General features: G+C 42.0%; 1 protein-coding gene across 8 annotated transcripts in view; it reads right to left on the minus strand.

Annotated features, from left to right (window-relative positions):
* Nucleotides 1–18,272, minus strand: part of HECTD4 (HECT domain E3 ubiquitin protein ligase 4) — a 228,744-nt gene that overhangs the window by 64,557 nt on the left and 145,915 nt on the right. For all 8 annotated transcript variants that reach the window (XM_028829925.2, XM_028829923.2, XM_028829924.2 and 5 more), the window contains exons 33-44: nt 17,776–17,922; nt 16,939–17,123; nt 14,838–14,991; nt 13,392–13,672; nt 12,962–13,151; nt 11,329–11,410; nt 9,843–10,045; nt 8,997–9,132; nt 8,019–8,201; nt 6,994–7,158; nt 6,441–6,610; nt 4,971–5,086 (exon numbers count right to left, since the gene is read on the minus strand). In XM_028829925.2, coding sequence (XP_028685758.1) covers nt 4,971–5,086; nt 6,441–6,610; nt 6,994–7,158; nt 8,019–8,201; nt 8,997–9,132; nt 9,843–10,045; nt 11,329–11,410; nt 12,962–13,151; nt 13,392–13,672; nt 14,838–14,991; nt 16,939–17,123; nt 17,776–17,922 — 2,012 coding nt within the window. The remainder of the gene's footprint in view (nt 1–4,970; nt 5,087–6,440; nt 6,611–6,993; nt 7,159–8,018; nt 8,202–8,996; nt 9,133–9,842; nt 10,046–11,328; nt 11,411–12,961; nt 13,152–13,391; nt 13,673–14,837; nt 14,992–16,938; nt 17,124–17,775; nt 17,923–18,272) is intronic.

The raw sequence follows: 18,272 nt of genomic DNA on the forward strand, positions 1-18,272 counted from the left end.
GAGGCTAAAGAGGGAAGATCACTTGAGCCCAGAGGCAACATAGGGAGACCCCATCTCGTTTTTCTTTTTCTTTTTTTTTTTTTTTGAGATGGAGTCTCGCTCTATCGACCAGGCTGGAGTGCAATGGCATGATCTCAGCTCACTACAACCTCTGCCTCCTGGGTTCAAGCGATTCTTCTGCCTCAGCCTCCTGAGTAGCTGGGATTACAGGCACTCACCCCCATGCCCGGCTAATTTTTTTTTTTCTTTTTTTTTGAGACGTAGTCTCACTGTGTCACCCAGGCTGGAGTGCAGTGGTGTGATCTCGGCTCACTGCAACCTCTGCCTCCCGGGTTCAAGTGATTCTTCTGCCTCAGCCTCCTGAGTAGCTGGGACTATAGGCGTGCACCACCACACCTGGCTAATTTCTGTATTTTCAGTAGAGATGGGGTTTCACCATCTTGGCCAGGTGGTCTCGAACTCCTGACCTTGTGATCCACCACCTTGGCCTCCCAAAGTGCTGGGATTACAAGTTTGAGCTCCCGCGCCCGGCCTAATTTTTGTATTTTTAGTAGAGACGGGGTTTCACCACGTTGTACAGGCTGGTCTGGAACCCATGACCTCAGGTAATCCACCCACCTCGGCCTCCCAAAGTGCTGAAATTACAGGTGTGAGCCACAGCGCCTGGCCCTCATTTTTCTAATAATTAAAAAAATTACGCTGGGTGCAGTGGCTTGCACCTGTAATCCCAGCACTTTGGCAGGCTGATCACTTGAGGTCTGGACAGATCACTTGAGGTCTGGGCAGATCGCTTGAGGTCAGGAGTTTGGGAACAGTCTGTCCAACATGGTAAAACCCCATCTCTACTAAAAATACAAAAATTATCCAGGTGTGGTGGCGGGTACCTGTAATCCCAGCTACTCAGTAGGCTGAGGCAGGAGAATCACCTGAACCTGGGAGACAGAGGTTGTAGTGAGCTAAGATCGTGCCACTGTACTCCAACCTGGGCAACAGAGTGAGACTGCCTTTAAAAAACAAAACAAAAAAATTAGCCGGGCATGGTGGTGTGTACCTGTGGTCCCAGCTACTTAGGAGGTTGAAGCAAGAGGATTGCCTGAGCCCAGGTTGTGGCTGCAGCGAGCCTTGATTGCAACACTGCACTCCAGCCCGGGCGACAAAGCAAAACCCTGTCTCAAAAAACAAAAACAAAAACAAAAACAAAATTAGTCTGAATATTAAGTAAAGCAGGGAAATCGGGAAGGAGAGCTGATTCCAGAGTAAGGAATGACTTTGGTTATCAATTTGGTGCATTCATGAGGCTGGGGAGGGGGATATTTTTAAAGAAGTAGCTGCTAAGCCTGGATCTCAGCAGAGGGATTGCTCAGTGTAGAATCCAGGAAAGCTCAGGAGAAGGGTAGGTAAAGGAGGGTCAGGGCAAAACTTGGAGCCCTGTTTCTTCCAGTGAGGTCTGATGGTCCCTGTAGCCTGCCATCTGGGACCACCCTGTACTTAAAATTCTGACTTTGTAATCATGCTTCCTGGGAGTTCCGAGGAACTTCCAAAGTTGGAGAATATCTGGCTCAGGGAATAAGTACATTAGGAAGCTGGGAGAAGAGGAAACAGCTGAAACTGGGAGATTCTAGCTTCTGCAAGGGGGTAAAATAATGTTGAGAACTTTTTTGGTTTCTATGTGCCTTTTCCTCAGGCTCAAAAATCGGCTTCCTCTGTGATTTCAACCAAGGGATCTAGTTAATGTATCAGGAATATATTTTTCTTTCTTTCTTTCTCTCTCTCTCTCTCTCTTTCTTTCTTTCTTTTAGACAGAGTCTTCCTCTGTCGCCCAGGCTGGAGTGCAGTGGCACGATCTCGGCTCATGGCAATCTCCAACTCCCGGGTTCAAGCGATTCTCGTGCCTCAGCCTCCCGAGTAGCTGGGATTACAGGAACACCCCACCACGCCTGGCTAATTTGTGTATTCTTAGTAGAGACAGGGCTTCACCATGTTGGCCAGGCTATTCTCGAATTGCCCGCCTCGGCCTCCTAAAGTGCTGGGATTACAGGCGTGAGCCACCACACCCGTCCTTCAGGAATATTTTTTCAAGGAAAAAAGTTTTGTAGTGCTATCTCCCTAGACCAAATGGAATCTGGTACTGTCTTCTTTAGATAGAGATGCTATAAAATTTAGCTATCAGTGAGTAAATATTAGAATGGCCAAGTTTGCCACTTAATTCATCCCAGAAGAGGAAAAATAATGGAAGTTGATTAAAATATTTTAAAATTTAAAAATTTTAAAAATTTGAGTATCAATACATTATCGCTGATAAATTTCATGACATTTTCATATATAAAATAAAAATTTTAATACTTTAAAAAATGAAATCAAGTAACTCTCTCTCCTCTACCTACCCCTCACCTTGAATCTTGTTTATTAAACAGTTTTTCTCCTGAGCGTAGTCTATGCTTCCCTTGTAGGCCTAAGAATCTACCACTGTTCTGCAAAGTAACCCAGAATGTAGGTTTTTCCCTCTGGTTTTTATCACTGATACTGGAGTCAGTAAACTTTGCTATTTACTTTAAATGTCAGAACCATTCCTGGTAACCTAATAAGTGAGTTATTAAGGATTCTTTTTTTTCTTTTTTTTTTTTGAGATGGAATCTTGCTCTGTCACCCAGGCTGGAGTGCAGTGGCGGGATCTCGGCTCACTGCAAGCTCCGCCTCCCAGGTTCATGCCATTCTCCTGCCTCAGTCTCCCGAGTAGCTGGGACTACAGGCGCCCACCACCACGCCCGGCTAATTTTTTGTATTTTTAGTGGAGATGGGGTTTCACCGTGTTAGCCAGGATGGTCTCGATCTCCTGACCTCGTGATCCACCCGCCTCGGCCTCCCAAAGTGCTGGGATTACAGGCGTGAACCACCGCGCCTGGCCCAAGGCTTCTTCAACTTTACATAGGATACTATTTAGAATACAAATCAATGTGCATAAGCTCATAGTCTTTTTTGTAGTAATTAACAAGCACTTCCCACACATTTCTTTGCAACTCTTTGTTACCGCAAAGTGGTTTTCCGCTAGGAAAAACAGGTTAGGTGGACTATGATCAAAACCACGTGAGACCACTGCTCTAAATTATTACAAATCCTACCCTGTGCATTCAGAATCAATGTAAATTTCACAATTAAGACCTCTTTATTCTATAAAATATATAAAAGAGGATACCCAGAAACAGTATCATAGAAAATCAAATGATTAATTCAGCATGTTATATGCTGCTATAATCAGTCAAAATATGTCTTTGAATGCAATCTAAGCCAACAATATAAAAAAAGTCAGAGGCAGTGAACTAAGGACCTACTAAGAGTACAAAACGAAGTCACAAGTAATTTCACCCTTGAAGCCTAGCACACCCCTTGCTTCTGTTCTTGTTCTCTATTCTTAGGATCTCTCTGAGGTTTATTAATGGTTCCTGGATCTCCCAGCTGGAGCTTCTGCTGAATCCAAGGCACTACCCTTATCAAAAGAAAGAGATGTGAGAAGTAAAACAGATATAGACAAATTTAAAAATAAAAAGAAAACAACAGAAATGACCACAATGTGAAAGAGTAACAAAAATTACAAACAGAAAAGATATTAGAGAGTTACTGACAAAATAAATGGCATGAGAAAAAGTAATACAGATTTTTTAAATGACCAAAAAAAAAAAAAAGAGGATGAACCTACAAACACTAACGGAGTTTAAAGCTGTCCATTTCTAACATGAAGTTTGTGAAAATGTTAGCATTAGAGCATTGAAGGAATGCTAATTGAATTGTGAACAATTTCACTTAGGGTCCAGTTATATCCTTGGGGACAAAGGGTAAATTTTCATTTAACCAGGCCAACTACCAATTTACAGGAAACAGAAGGGTAAATGAACATAGTAAATGATACCACAGGGATACAGTCATCAAAATTCAGACTAGGAAACCTTCCACAAACAAATTGTAAGGCAGAAAAAAACAAAACAAAAAAAGCAAAGACTAAGAGGAATCTATATTTTAAGATAGATTAAAAAGACACAGCAACAAAGTAACAATTTGTAAACTTTATTTGGATCCCCATTCAAATAAATAAATGTAAAAACAAGAATGATCGTTATGGGAAAATTAGGAAGTTAAACACTGACTAGATATGTATATACACATATTTTTAGAGACAGGGTCTCACGATGTTGCCCAGGCTGCACTCAAACTCCTGGGCTCAAGCAATCCTCCTGCCTCAGCTTCCCAAGTAGCTGGGATTACAGGCACGTGCTGCCATGCCCAGCTTAGATACTTAATAATATTTTAAAATTACTGTTAATAATGTAGGTAGGTGATAATGGTGTGGTAGTTATTTAAGATTCTTTATTTTTCAGAGACATATGCTAAAATATTTATGAATAAAATAATATCTAGGATTAAAAATAATTCCAGGGGTTGCAGCACAGATAAAATAGGATCAGTTATGAGTTGACAACTGTTGAAACTGGATAATGGAATCCTAAAGGTTCATGATACTAGTCTCTCAGTTTTGCTGTTTGTTTAGACTTTTCCATACACACACAGACACACACCCACATGCCAGGATAGATGTTAGTGCAAACTCTTGACTGGGAATTCAAGTGTAGCCAATGACAACAGTCAAAATGTACACGCCAGGCCTAAGGACAGCTCCTAAATATTATAGTTCTAATAGGTAAATAAAGGCAACAAATCAATAGGAATGAAGAAAAGAAAACACTCTGAGATGGTCTTAAAGCTAAACTGAAAAATGCTGATTTCCTAACTGGTATAGATTAAAGCATTTTATTTACATTTCTAGGTCTGTGATGCATGTGAGTTGTGACAGGTGTTGTCCTTACAGCTCAGCTGTTTTGACGTGTGTGTATAAAAACACTTAACATGCCATTATCAAATTGCAAAAGTGCTGAGAAAATTCAATAAAACAGGGTGGTAAAGAAAGTTCAGGTACTTACCAGCACTGCATTCCTGGGCTACCAGGTTAAGAACTTCAACAGCTGCTGGACATTGTTGTATGAATTCTTCACAAAATAAGCTGTCTTCTAAAAGCTGGGCCATGACCAGGCATGCTCTTAATGTTAAAAGATTTACAATATTTCAAAGTCATCAGTGTTCATTGTCTAAAAAAGTCAACTGTGAAAAACATTTCAATCAATTTTGTCCCCCAGTTTACAAGGTTCAAACTCCCAACTCTTCTTGCTTTTTTTCTGAGCTGGACTGTCTTGGAAATATATAAATAACTTCTCTTTTGCCACATAGTAACTGCTGACACTGCATGAAGAATTGGAAAAGAGAAAAATGGTTGCCATCGCCACTAAATGGAGACACAAAGTGCTGGGTGAGAAATCAGCACTGTCTCTTAAAAGCTTTTCCTAACTGTGCCCTAGGGAAGCAAGAGGGATTCAAAAACTGGGAAAATCTGTATGGTGATCGCTCTCACCTGATGCAAAATACATACTAGAAGTTTCTAAGAAGTTCCATTGTTGGCCAGGCACAGTGGCTCACGCCTGTAATCCCAGCAATTTGGGAGGCCAATGCAGGTGGATCACCAGAGGTCAGGAGTTTGAGACCAGCCTGGTCAACATGGCGAAACCCCATCCCTACTAAAAATATAAAAATTAGCCAGGGGTGGTGGCACCCGCCTGTAATTCCAGCTACTCAGGAGGCTGAGGCAGGAGAATCGCTTGAACCAGGGAGGCAGAGGTTGCAGTGAGCCGAGATCATGCCACTGCACTCCAACCTGGGTGACACAGCGAGACTCTGTGTCGAAAAAAAAAAAAAAAAGAAGTTCCACTGTCAAAAAGAGACACTTGTTATTGCTATTTAATGCTAAATAAATGTATTTGCAGGAAAAGACCAACACCAACCCCTGTGTGCATATCCTAGGTTTCCCATCTTCAGTTTGGAAAGTGATAGGCCAGATATGTATCAATGTGGCCTGAATCATTTTATTTATTTAATTATTTATTTGAGATGCAGTTTTGCTCTTGTTGCCCAGTCTGGAGTGCAGTGGTGCACTCTCAGCTCACTGCAACCTCCACCTCCTGGGTTCAAGCGATTCTCCTGCCTCAAGGTAGTAGAGTTATTCCTGTGTTGGAACAAAGTTCTATTTAACAAAGCAAATCAGTGGGGCCTTATATATGTGTTTCATACATCACATTTCATTTGTATGTTTATTTTCTTAGGTGAACAGCTAAACTTTATTTTGAAGTGTAGACATGGGGGAATGCAACAAAAATTGCAGAAATTAAGGAATGCAACGAACTGTGGAAAAAACTGTAAAAGAATGGTTACTGTTGCTCAGTTTAGTGTGAGCTTCAAGCTGTGGACTCATTAAGTTGGGAGTGGTGGGGCCCACCAAGGATCCCTTCTTCTGTCAGCTTGCACCACATCAGCACATCAAGCAACATGGGAAGGGTACTCACCTTGTCCTTATTTCAGCAAGGAGCCGAACGACTGCCATCACAGGAGCTGACCCATCTCCTGTTGCAGGAAGTGAGGTGTGAATAGAGAGACTTCCCTCCTGAGGAAGCAACATGGACTGGACTGCCTGTACTACCTTCTCAGTAATGGACAGTTTATGAAGAGGCAATGCCTGATGGCGGTGGGGGGCATGGCAAAAAGTTAAATTCAAGTAGTTAGTTTATAAGAAATGAGGGTGTTATTATTATCTGGAGTTCTTAAATTTTCAGTTAAAAAAATAAAATCACCATACAGAAAAATGCAAAACACATCAAAACAATTAAAAATACACTGTAGAATAGCCCTAACGAACAAAGAAATGAATTTGGTCATCTAGATGAAAATTTTCACATAAGCATTACTATTAAATAACTATAACCAATATATAAACATACATCGCAAGTACAATTTAAGACAACCAAGCATTTGTGCTTCTGCACTGAGCATGTGCATAGACTCATTACAGTACAGTTACCATTGGCAGATATTTTACGAAGCATTTAAAAATCACCTTACCTCTGATCTTGGAACACAAAGTCTAGACAATGGAATAGTCAATGTGTCTGATGCTTGCGAAGTCTTTCTACAGTCTATGGGTGGGAATCTGACTGTAGCTATACCTTCCTGTTCATTGATAGAAGCCACTACTCCAATGCTTCCTGAGATTCCTCTACCTAAAACCTGGAGACAGAGATAGATTAGCACTACCAACCAGCTCTGATGTGTGGGCAGCTGTGTTATGACACAAGAGGAAAGAGTAAATTTATAGTTGCCATTGTTGGCGTTACAGTAGTTTATACTACCAGCGTAGCAGATATCAATCCCTAGACATGACTTATTATAGGCCCTAAAACCTAACTGCAAGGTGATCACAATGTGCTGTCCTCTCAAACAGAAACTCATTACTGCTAGGCCAGGTGCGGTGGCTCATGCCTGTAATCCCAGCACTTTGGGAGGTTGAGGCAGGCGGATCACTTGAAGTCAGGAGTTCGAGACCAGCCTGGCCAGCATGGTGAAACCCCATCTCTTAAAAATACAAAAACTAGCCGGGCAAGGTGGTGGGTGCCTGTAATCCCAGCTACTTGGGAGGCTGAGGCAGGAGAATCATTTGAACCTGGGAGGCAGAGGTTGCAGCGAGCTGAGATTGCACCACTGCACTCCAGCCTGGGGAATAGAACAAGACTCTGTCTCAAAGCAAACAAAAAACTTGTTACTGCTCTTTAACGGTAAATAAATTTTTGCAAGAAGACACTCTTTTCCTTCCATTCTAATTCCATCATCAATTCTAAGACTGATACTGATCACACTACAGGACACAAGTATTGCAGTTAACCTAAGATAGTATTGCATTAATATCTGAATGATGTGTGGCACAGTGTGGATTTGAATTCAAGAGTTTCTCAGATTCCTTATTTAACCTGAAGAAACAGGTTTTTTTGTCCAGCTGGTTGGATAATACTTGTCTTACAGATGATCAGCTAACCAATGGATGCTTATATATATGGGAGAAGCAATGATTTGGGGAAAATGGTGGTTGGTACCTGAACCTCGGATCCTATCTTGATTGTCTCTTTGAAGCCTCCAAGTGCACACAGTGCAGCAACAGCCTGGCGGGCAATTCTCTGAAGTTTGGCAAGTTTCCTGCCACTGCTGCTGCCATTTTCCAGAATGCTTTCTGCGTATTTCCCCAATTGTGGAATGTACATCAGTGCTCGAGACAGAACCTAAATATAAAAGCAGCCCGTGCACTAGGAGTTAAAGCTTTGGTTGTTTTGATGCCAAGGGTGACAAAGTGTCTACAACAGGGCCTGGGTCCCATGTATTGAAAGAACTCTGGACATGTGAGGGACCAAAAAGCTATCAGGTATGGCCAATGACATTTGCCCATATTTGTCTATGTAACTGGACAAAACTGGAAATACACAACTGGGAGAATAAAACATCATGTCACTAAAACCTCTAAAATGAAACAATCATTTATCTGAAGGAAAACCATCCCAGCATACTGTCCACTTGTCAACACTCAATTACCTTCAGGACATGTCATAAGGGGTTCACTTGAAGAGCAGCTGTGGAAAGCGGGAATTGATTACAGATCTGTAGTTTCAGGCAACTGGGATACTGTTTGTAATGATGAATCACTTACTAATAGGGCACTCAGGCAGTGTAAATCACACAGAGGCCTCCTTGGACTTAGCGAGTACGCTTAAATCCAATAAACCAGTGCTGCATGATCTCCTAATGTCAGTACCAATCTAACATAAGCAAGAAGAAGAGAAACAAGGCCTGTCACTCTTTCCCGGGGAATACTGTCCTATCTTCTGCAAAATGAGAACTGGCAGTGACAGGAGATATAGGTTAACAGGGTTGAAACTACTACAGCAAGGCAAATTCCAGGGGAAAGTCAGTTAACAGGTATATCTGACGAATATGGACTAAAATGTCCCTTGCTGGGTATGATTCTAACTCTAATTAGCTTACTTCTTACTTTCTCAGTTGAGTAGCAACACTGTGCTAACCTTCTCTGCTGTTGTGGTCCATATTTGAGCAGCATTTGATTCGGGTGCCATGAGCAAGCTATGTAGCAAGGCGATCACTTCTGCAGCCATGCTGTTTGCCACGTGCCCACTGATGAAGGGACGCACGGGATCAGTCCTGCAAGTGTCAACAGGAAAAAGTGTCAGTGCCCAGTGATGATTAAGACAGCAGGGAAGTGGCTTTCAGGGTTACCATCAGAGAGAAACCTTTTCTATTTACATAAGAAAAAGTGGATTCCATTGACTGAGAAAACAAGAAGCTGCATTATCATTAGGAAGAAATCACTGTGTCATATTCCTTGTGGTATCTGAAGAACTGCCTCAAACAATGGACCTCGAACAATGGACCTCGAACTTTATTTATAAGCCATGAGGATCAGGGAAAGACACTGCATTGCAACTATTCCTGGCTTTCAAGCACAAAACACCTCGAACCAACTTCACAGAGGTAACACTTAACTGCTGCTTCTGCTCCTAGAAAGAAGCGTGTGTGTGTGTTCAGTTGGCGCAGTGGAGATGTACCATTTGCAAGAAATAAAGGTAGCAAGACCAGAGTTTTTTAATACTACTCAAAAGAATCCTCTGGCTATAAATGTCCCCTCAGCCAGGACCATCCCTCTATTCTTTCATGACAACCTCAGATCTACCTGGATAGTCATTACTCTCTGAAGTACTCCAGGCTGTACCTTGAGTGCAACTACTACAGCAGACGGAGGCCTCATTTCCAAGAAGTTAAGAGGATGGTAGAAAATTAAAATACGAAAAACAAACCCATTACAAAGTAAACCTGAGATGAGTGTGGATAGCTTCTACCTGTGGAAGGTTTACCTCGCAAGCTCCGAGTTCCTCTCTCGGCAAATGGAAGTTTGGGCGGTTTTCTTTTTGTCACCTGTGGATAGTCCACTCACAGCCTCTGGGTTGATAGACTCTACAGGTGGCCCAATGCTGACGATGAGGCCCGACTGTGCCCACTTGGTGGCTTTCCGCAGGGCGGCTGCAGCCTCTTCTGTAATCACTTCACAACAGCCACCCTAGGGGTGAGGTTGAAGACGCTGAGAAGATTCATTTCATTCTTCCCAGCACTATATTTTTCAAGTCTATTTCCCCTCAATTACCAAAGCCATCCACGCTCATTTTTTTTTAAATTCAAACATAAAATATTATATGTAGAGAGTAAAATTTCCATAGACATCCCAGACCTCATTCAGGCTGAGATAATGGTTAGTCATCTAGATCACTTCCGTGCAAATTCTGGCATACCTATCAGAGGGCCCCGACATGCAGGCTGCTTTTCATTTTGCTTTTATCAGTTATCAGTATATCACAGAGACTCTTCCATATCAATACATGGAGATCTATCTCATTGTTTTTCATAGTTGCACAGCATTTCATTATATGACTGTAATAATTTCTTAACCAATCCCCTGTTTATGAGTACGTGGATCTTATTTTTTGTTTTTGTTTTGTTTGAGACTGAGTTTTGCTCTGTCGCCCAGGCTAGAGTGCAATGGTGTGATCTTGGCTCACTGCAACCTCCGCCTCCCGGGTTCAAGCGATTCTCCTGCCTCAGCCTCCCAAGTAGCTGGAATTACAGGTGCCTGCCACCATGCCTGGCTAATTTTTGTATTTTTTAGTAGAGACAGGGTTTTGCCATGTTGGCCAGCCTGGTCTTGAACTCCTGACCTCAGGTGATCCACCTGCCTTGGTGTCTCAAAGTGCTGGGATTACAGGTGTGAGCCAAAGCACCTGGCCTATTTTGTTTTTTCAAACAAAACTGTGAAGAACACCCTGTGTTTCTCCCTGGACACTTGAGACTTTATTTACCCTCACCTTGACAATAAAGGCTATTATTAATTTTTCTTGACTTTACTTGTCTGACAGATGGAAAATGATGTATTACTATTGTTTTTATTCCTTTCCTTTGATTATGTGTGAGCCTGGGCATATTTTTATATTTTTAATAAGGTATTTGTAATTCTTATTATCTGTTATTTTCTTAGCAACCTTTCACCTATTTTCAACTATCTCACCTATCTCAAACTATTTTTAGGCTATTAAACTATTTTCAACTTTAAACTATTAAACTTTCTTAAAAGAGCTAAGAAAAAATTTCTAGGTCAAAACTAAAAGTTCTGATTTTGACAAACTGATTTTGACTAAAATGGCCTCAATTAAGGCACTGACTTCAATTTCTCACGTTGCCTCTTCGTTGGAACTTGAACTAATTTTTCTTTTCTTAATTTGTTCTGAAAATCTAAAGCATGACAAATACTCTACAATTTCGGGTTTAATCGGTTTAACCTCATGAGGTTACCTTGGTCATGTCTCGATCCATCTTCACAACTTTCTCCATGTTGGCGCCAGTACCAAGTCGGAAAGGTCGTCCTTCTGAACTACTAAAAAAAGGCAGGCAGAGAGCAGAGCACACCTTACAGGCACTGCCAAAAGTGGGCTGCATGTCATGGGGCCACCCAGTCATGGTGAGGCCCTATTATACACTAACATGAGCTTTTTTTTTTCTTTTTTGAGACAGGGTATTGCTCTGTCACCCAGGCTGGAGTGCAGTGGCGTGATCACAGCTCACTGCAGCCTCGACCTCCCTAGGTTCAGGTGATTCTCCCACCTTAGTCTCCCAAATGGCTGGGACCACAGGTTGACACCACTATGTTTGGCTAATTTTTGTATATTTTGAAGAGACGGGATCTCGCTATGTTGCCCAGGCTGGTCTCGAGCTCCTGGGCTCAAGCCATCCTCCTGCCTTGGACTCCTAAAGCACTAGGATTATAGGCATGAGCCACCATGCCTGGCCCTCTAACACTAGCTTTTAAAATCCACAGTAAGACTCAATTTTTCAAAAAGGAAATCATTTATTACTGCTTAATTATAGCACTTTAGGGCCCAAAACAACAGCGTTTTTAGAGTTGTAAGTAAATCTAGAAATCCAGATGAAAATAATGCACAAAATGAAAAACTGACATGAACCCAGAACAAAGGCAGGGCCTGAGGACATCATCTAAACCCCAAGGAGAGGGAACTTTAACGACACCATAAATGTGATCCCTTGGCAAATGACTGGATCTTCCTTTCTAACAGTTCAGCTTCCCCCGCCTCCTGAACTTGGCTCTCCAAAAAAAATTTTTCACCAGATTTGTACTATGATGCATTGCAATGTCCAGGAAAGTTTCCTGGAGATTTCCTCATGTAAGCCCTGACCTGCCATAATCCTGCTTAGTTTATACCATGGTCCCATTAATATTTTCAGTTGCCATAATGGCAGACAGCAGATTCAATTATGAGGATGACAACATCGTCAGAGCATTTAAGTAAAGAGAGGCCTCTTCCATCTGAGACATAAATACCTGCTCTGAATTCCCTTGTGCTATGTGGCAAGCCTTCCTGTTGCCCTGGATCCCACTAACAAAGCCCTGCAGGTTTGCAGTATTTGGGCAATGATTATATTTTTACTTCCTGCTTGAGTAATCATACCATTTCATATTTCAACCAATTAAAGTTTTAGAAAAGTGTCTCTTGTTTCTCCAAATCACAGTCAATGAGTTGGAGTTTACCTAAATTTACCGACAGCTGAAGGATGCCAATAACTAAAAATCAAACTGCATTATTCCTCCTCAAAGCCCAAGTCACACTGGAGACTTCCCATAGACAATAATACATTGTCCACATGGCTTTAGCTCTCAGCTGTGTTTAGAGAGACAGCACCAAGTTGTGGTTCAGAGCTTGGGTTTTGTGGTCAGAGAGGACTACATCTGCATTTCAGTTCTGCCTCAGTTTCTTTCTGTGTCACCACAGGAATCACAGTGACAGTGTCTACCTGAAAGGGGTGTAAAGAGGGCCGAGGCAGTCGATACATGTACAGGGCTTACTTAGCACAGTGCCTGTGACATGGGTGGTGCTTGAGGACGTGTAGCTATCACAATCATTACGGTCACCTTAGCAACGGCTGAAGGACTTCATGGGATGACTGGTCTTCCCGCTTGTGGATAAATATCGAGAGCTTGCCATCCACAGCCTCACTCTCTTCTCCAGGATCTTTATCTCCTTTCAAGGAATTCTTGGGACTGGTTTTTGTCAATGTGGTGTCAGGTTCAGAAGCGGTTGGAGAAAGAACTGTCTGACATCCTTTAAGTAAAAAACAAAGCTCGTTCAGGAAAACTGCAGTGGTGTTTTGGCGGCTCTGCTAAAATGAAAAATAATGGTTTGGGATTTGGAATCTCTCTTCCCCCTTCTCTATTCCTCTGTCCCCACTCCCTTCTCTGTCACTCAGTCTTTCATCACAGGAAGCACAGATGCAAGTGGGGACCTGACTGGGCCCAGAAAGGCTGCACTGCCATGCTACTCTCCTGTTGAGGAGCTTCTCACCTGGAACCACGTAATCTGCCAGCTTTGCTAAGAGCAAGGAGGCGATCTTGGAAGCTGGGTCGCTGGGATCCTCCTGCTCACTGTTTAAGGAGGGGACAGAGTAGCTCCAGGGTGGGAGCTCCACGTTTCCACAGTCTTCTACGCTCATCAGAGGCAGCGCCGCCCGGCACAGCTGGAGAATAATAAGGACCAGCTTTGGAGACGGGCGTTGGTCAAGCAGCAGGGAGAGGAGTTTGGACACACAAGCTGGCTGGCTCAGGATGGCTTTACCTATGTGGCTCCTGGGAAAAAAGGAAGAAAAGCTAAACAGTGCTAGAAATGTTGATCTACAGACATTCAGAAGCAAGAGTTCTCTGAATGAAACAAACTAATGAAATTTGATTTCATGAGGAAGACATGAATTTGGCACTATGCTTCTGTGAAGAATTAAGAATTTTGGAAAATTTGATGAAATCAAACAACACTAATACTTAAAAAGAAAGATTTTTGAATATTTTCTGGTCTCTGATGCTTACTTGAAATCCTAAATTCAGAGTGATTCATGGAGCACTGAGACTTACAAACTCAAACTAAGAGCTTTTCAGTTTGTCATCTATTCTTTCATTTTTTTAAATAGGAAAAAAGACACACAAATTTATTTAACATGTATACACAGGAGCCTTCAGAGTGAAGACTGAATTTTCCATGAGTTACAGAAGCTTATCTACCATCTTGAGGTTACAGATAGAATGGGGGCTTGGATCCTGGTAAACCAGGTTATGGGAGAGGGGAGAAGCATTCTATAATAAATGATTGCCAGGGAGAATGACTGGATCTGGAAACAGAGATTAACTTGTAAATAGTTCTCTTTGGAATTTATGTTATTTATTCTTTCTTAATGAGTGCCTCAAGACCAAAGCTATCACACAGTGTTGTACAGCCTTCAGTGTTCTAGGATCTGCCACAGCTAAAACTGCTACATTCCAAGAAAGCTAAATATCATGCAGTCAGTCATACGTGGATATTTTATGGGCCTCATGGCTCACACAGGGGGTATACAACCAGCACAGAATATCTTCTTTTAAAGACACAGCATGAGAAAGTGAGTTAATTACAGGCCCTGACTTATTACTCTTTAATCTTGCTATAATGAGGGTAAGATTTTTGGTTAATGAATACAACTGCATCTATGGGAAAGGTTAGCAGCTGCTGTCAGTAAGGTATTAAAGCAAATGATAATATATTATTTTATGATTTAGCTATTCACCTAAATAATCCTTAAACTTTAGAACTAAATACTATGTTTCAACCACTTCATCCTCCATTTTTTTTTTTTTTGAGGCAAGGGTGTGTCAAAATGGCCTAGTAATTTAGCTATTTTGAAAAGACAACCACCACCAAAAGAAACCCCAATCGTTCAAGAGGAAAGCCAGCTTCTCCCAGAGCTCCAGGCTGGACCTTGCATACCTTGAGAGATCATTGAGAAGACTAAGGACATCCTGGAGCGCATCATTCCCAGCAGCCTGGTTGCCACAGCACTCTGTGGCTCGGGCAAGATGGTTGGTGAGAAGGCTGGACACCTGCCGGGCCAGACCTGAGTGCACAGCCTCTGTGGAGCCACCTTCACAGTTAAAGAAAAAAAGAACTTGGTGAAAACCTAAGGGTGCCATGGTGAGCCTGCGGGGGTGGCGAGCCCTGTCCATTTATCTTGCTTAATGTTTCATGAACCATCTAATAGTGTCTCCTCATTAGATAATATCTATACATAAAAAGGATAATAGTTATTTTAAAAATAACCCCATGTTGGGAGTAGACATTACTATTCATGAAAATTGAATATGATTAATCCATATATAATCAAAGAACATACTTTGATTGATAGTGAAGAATCACTATTTCACTGGTGATGAAAACATCTTGATTTTTTAACTCATACTTTGCCAAACATAATAAAAGACCTTTCTGGATTCTTCCATGTTCACCATAGTTCCAGAACCTCCCAAGCATATAGAAGTTATGAAAAAGTATTTGTTGTTTCCTGAACTTTCCATGCTCTTTTAGATCCCTGAGTCTACACACACTATTTGTTCTGCTTGAAAGTCTTCTCCATCCTTCAAGAGTAACTCCCATGTCACCTTCTCTGAGAAGCTTTGCTGGATCCCTAGCACAGCTGGTCTCTGGGACCTCTACACTCCCACTGCACTTCCTATCCACCTCAGTTGTAGCACTGATTACACTATAAGTATTTGCTTATTAGTCTAGTTCCCTGCCAGACCATATTTTTAAAGAGAGGAATAATGCCTTATTTATCTTCTGCCTGGCATATAATAGACTCTCAAGACATTAAAATGCATCGTGAACAAATAAACAGATAAATAAACAAGTTATATACACAGGCCTGGAATCTTATGGGGAAATTTATCCTTCAAATTTACTTTTTTTTTTTGAAACAGGGTCTCGCTCTGTTGCCCAGGGAGTGTAGTGGCACAATCACAGCTCACTGCAGCCTCGACCTCCCTGGCTCAAGCAATCTTCCCACTTCAGCCTTCTGAGTGGCTGGGACTACAGGCATGTGTCACTGCACTTAGCCCAGGTTTACTTTTTATTTGGATTGGTCACTAAAAATAAAATTTGGAAACATCACCTTGAAAATGCAACTGAAAAGCCACTTCAGAAAGTATTTGTTTTTTTGAACGCCAAGGCATAAGGACTGCTCGAGGCCAGGACTTTGAGACCAACCTGGGCAACATAGCAAGATCCTGACTCTAAAAACAAACAACAACAACAAAAAAACATTAGCTGGGCATGGTAGTGTGCACCTGTAGTCCTACTTGGGAGGCTGCGGTTGGGGGATCGCTTATCACTGGAGTCAGGGAGGTCGAGGTTACAGTGAGCTATGATTGTACCACTGTACCCTAGCCTGGGTGACAGACCTTGTGTCTAATAATTTTTTTTTTTTTTTTTTTTGAGACAGAGTCTCGCTTAGTCGCCCAGGCTGGAGTGCAGTGGCGCGATCTTGGCTCACTGCAAGCTCCGCCTCCCGGGTTCACGCCATTCTCCTGCCTCAGCCTCCCGAGTAGCTGGGACTACAGGCGCCCGCCGCCTCGCCCGGCTAATTTTTTGCATTTTTAGTAGAGACGGGGTTTCACAGTGTTAGCCAGGATGGTCTCGATCTCCTGACCTTGTGATCCGCCCGCCTCGGCCTCCCAAAGTGCTGGGATTACAGGCGTGAGCCACCGCGCCCGGCCTAATAAATTTTTTTAATTAAAAAATATATTTGGAAACTGTTAGCAGTGTTGACAGGGAGAGAATAAAAAATACCTTCTCAATTTCCTGGGATAACTGTACTCCTTCAGGGTACGGGGATATTTAGTCTCATCGTAATGCTGTAAGTTTTCATAGAACCACACTGAGGAAAAGTCCCTCATGAAATCATCCACTGATTTAACCCATCTGATCATGTCATTTAACGGAGCCTTTCTCTCTCTCATTTAGCATAAAAAACCTAATAAACTAACACACCAATAGAAGAAATCAGTGAGCTCTAGAAAGGAGTCCGGCATCTCACCTTCCTCTTTTTCCCACTCAACACAGCGGTTGGCAAGCACCTGGAAGGCGGCCCAGGCCATGGTGGCCACCTTCTGCTTCTTGGTCTGTTTCTCACTGGAGCTGGACTCGGTCTGACTGCTCAAGCTACACAGTCGATCCATGAGCTGCACAAGGCCACTGCGTACCAGGCACTTCTCTTCACTCCTGACAAAGGGTCATGGATTACACTAGATAAACGTAACTGACCAACACTCAGGAAACTCTTACGTGAGGTTCAAAGGGGCATAAAACATGCTGCTGTAGTTCCTTCCCTACAACTTAGGATACTGCCATGTGCAATCAAACACAAAATGATTTTCTTATAACGATGATTCCCTTCATTAACAAGGAACTTCAAATTCTGATTTATTTATCTACAATATCAAAGCAAAAATCGATGGAATCAACTCAATGTTGCAGTGATGTAAAAAAATCATATATTTTGTCCTAAGGGGATTCAATGAATGCTTGACATCTTCAAATTAGTAACTAAGTGACCCAAAAGAGGAAATAAATGTGCATATGCAAAATATTCCTGCCAAATATGTAAGTAATTTCCTAGGGACCTTTTATTTTTCTTTGAACCTCTGTATCTTCACAATGTAATATAATCCTAATGGCTGCATTTAGTCATGTAGGAACTCAATAATAAGAAATTTACACAGGAACCTTAAGTGTCTTTCAGGAGAAAAGTTTTCTATAGCTAGTTCCGGATAATGAAAGCAAAAAATCCAATTTTTAAAATTAAAAATACTTTCACTTAATTGACTATACATCAGTGTAACTTACATACAACAAAAGGCCTTTCCGTACTTACCTGGTATAAGGTATGGTACATAAGAGTCCAATGCTATTTGCACAAGCGATAGGGTAACGAGCACACAAAGACACAACGGAGGTCATGGTCTCGCCAAAGGCTTCCTGGACCTGCTCGACCATCCCACCACATGTGAGTTCTTCAATTCTGTGAAAGAGAAACCAAAGCTCAGGCTTCCTGAACCACGTCAAGAACAGTGGCTGTGACCATGTGAGCAGGAGAGGCCTCTTGAGAAACTCTAGAGTTTCTGGATGAATCCAGAACTGAAGGGATCTTGGAGAACATCCAGCTCAGTGTTTCCCAAACTATGTAAGACTGCTGGACAGAAGTTTTAGGAGTGCCTCCAAAACAGTGGTCCACACTCCAGAAAAGTCTGGGAAATCCTGGGTTAGGGAAATTAAAACAGACTACTGTAGACTTTTCAGAGCCTTCAGTAAGGGTAAAGTGAATGGCATCTCTACAAGCAGAGGACATTCAACATTTTCCAAACATATTTG

This window comes from Macaca mulatta, chromosome 11, assembly GCF_049350105.2.
Source record: "Macaca mulatta isolate MMU2019108-1 chromosome 11, T2T-MMU8v2.0, whole genome shotgun sequence".
Classification (NCBI taxonomy): domain Eukaryota; kingdom Metazoa; phylum Chordata; class Mammalia; order Primates; family Cercopithecidae; genus Macaca; species Macaca mulatta.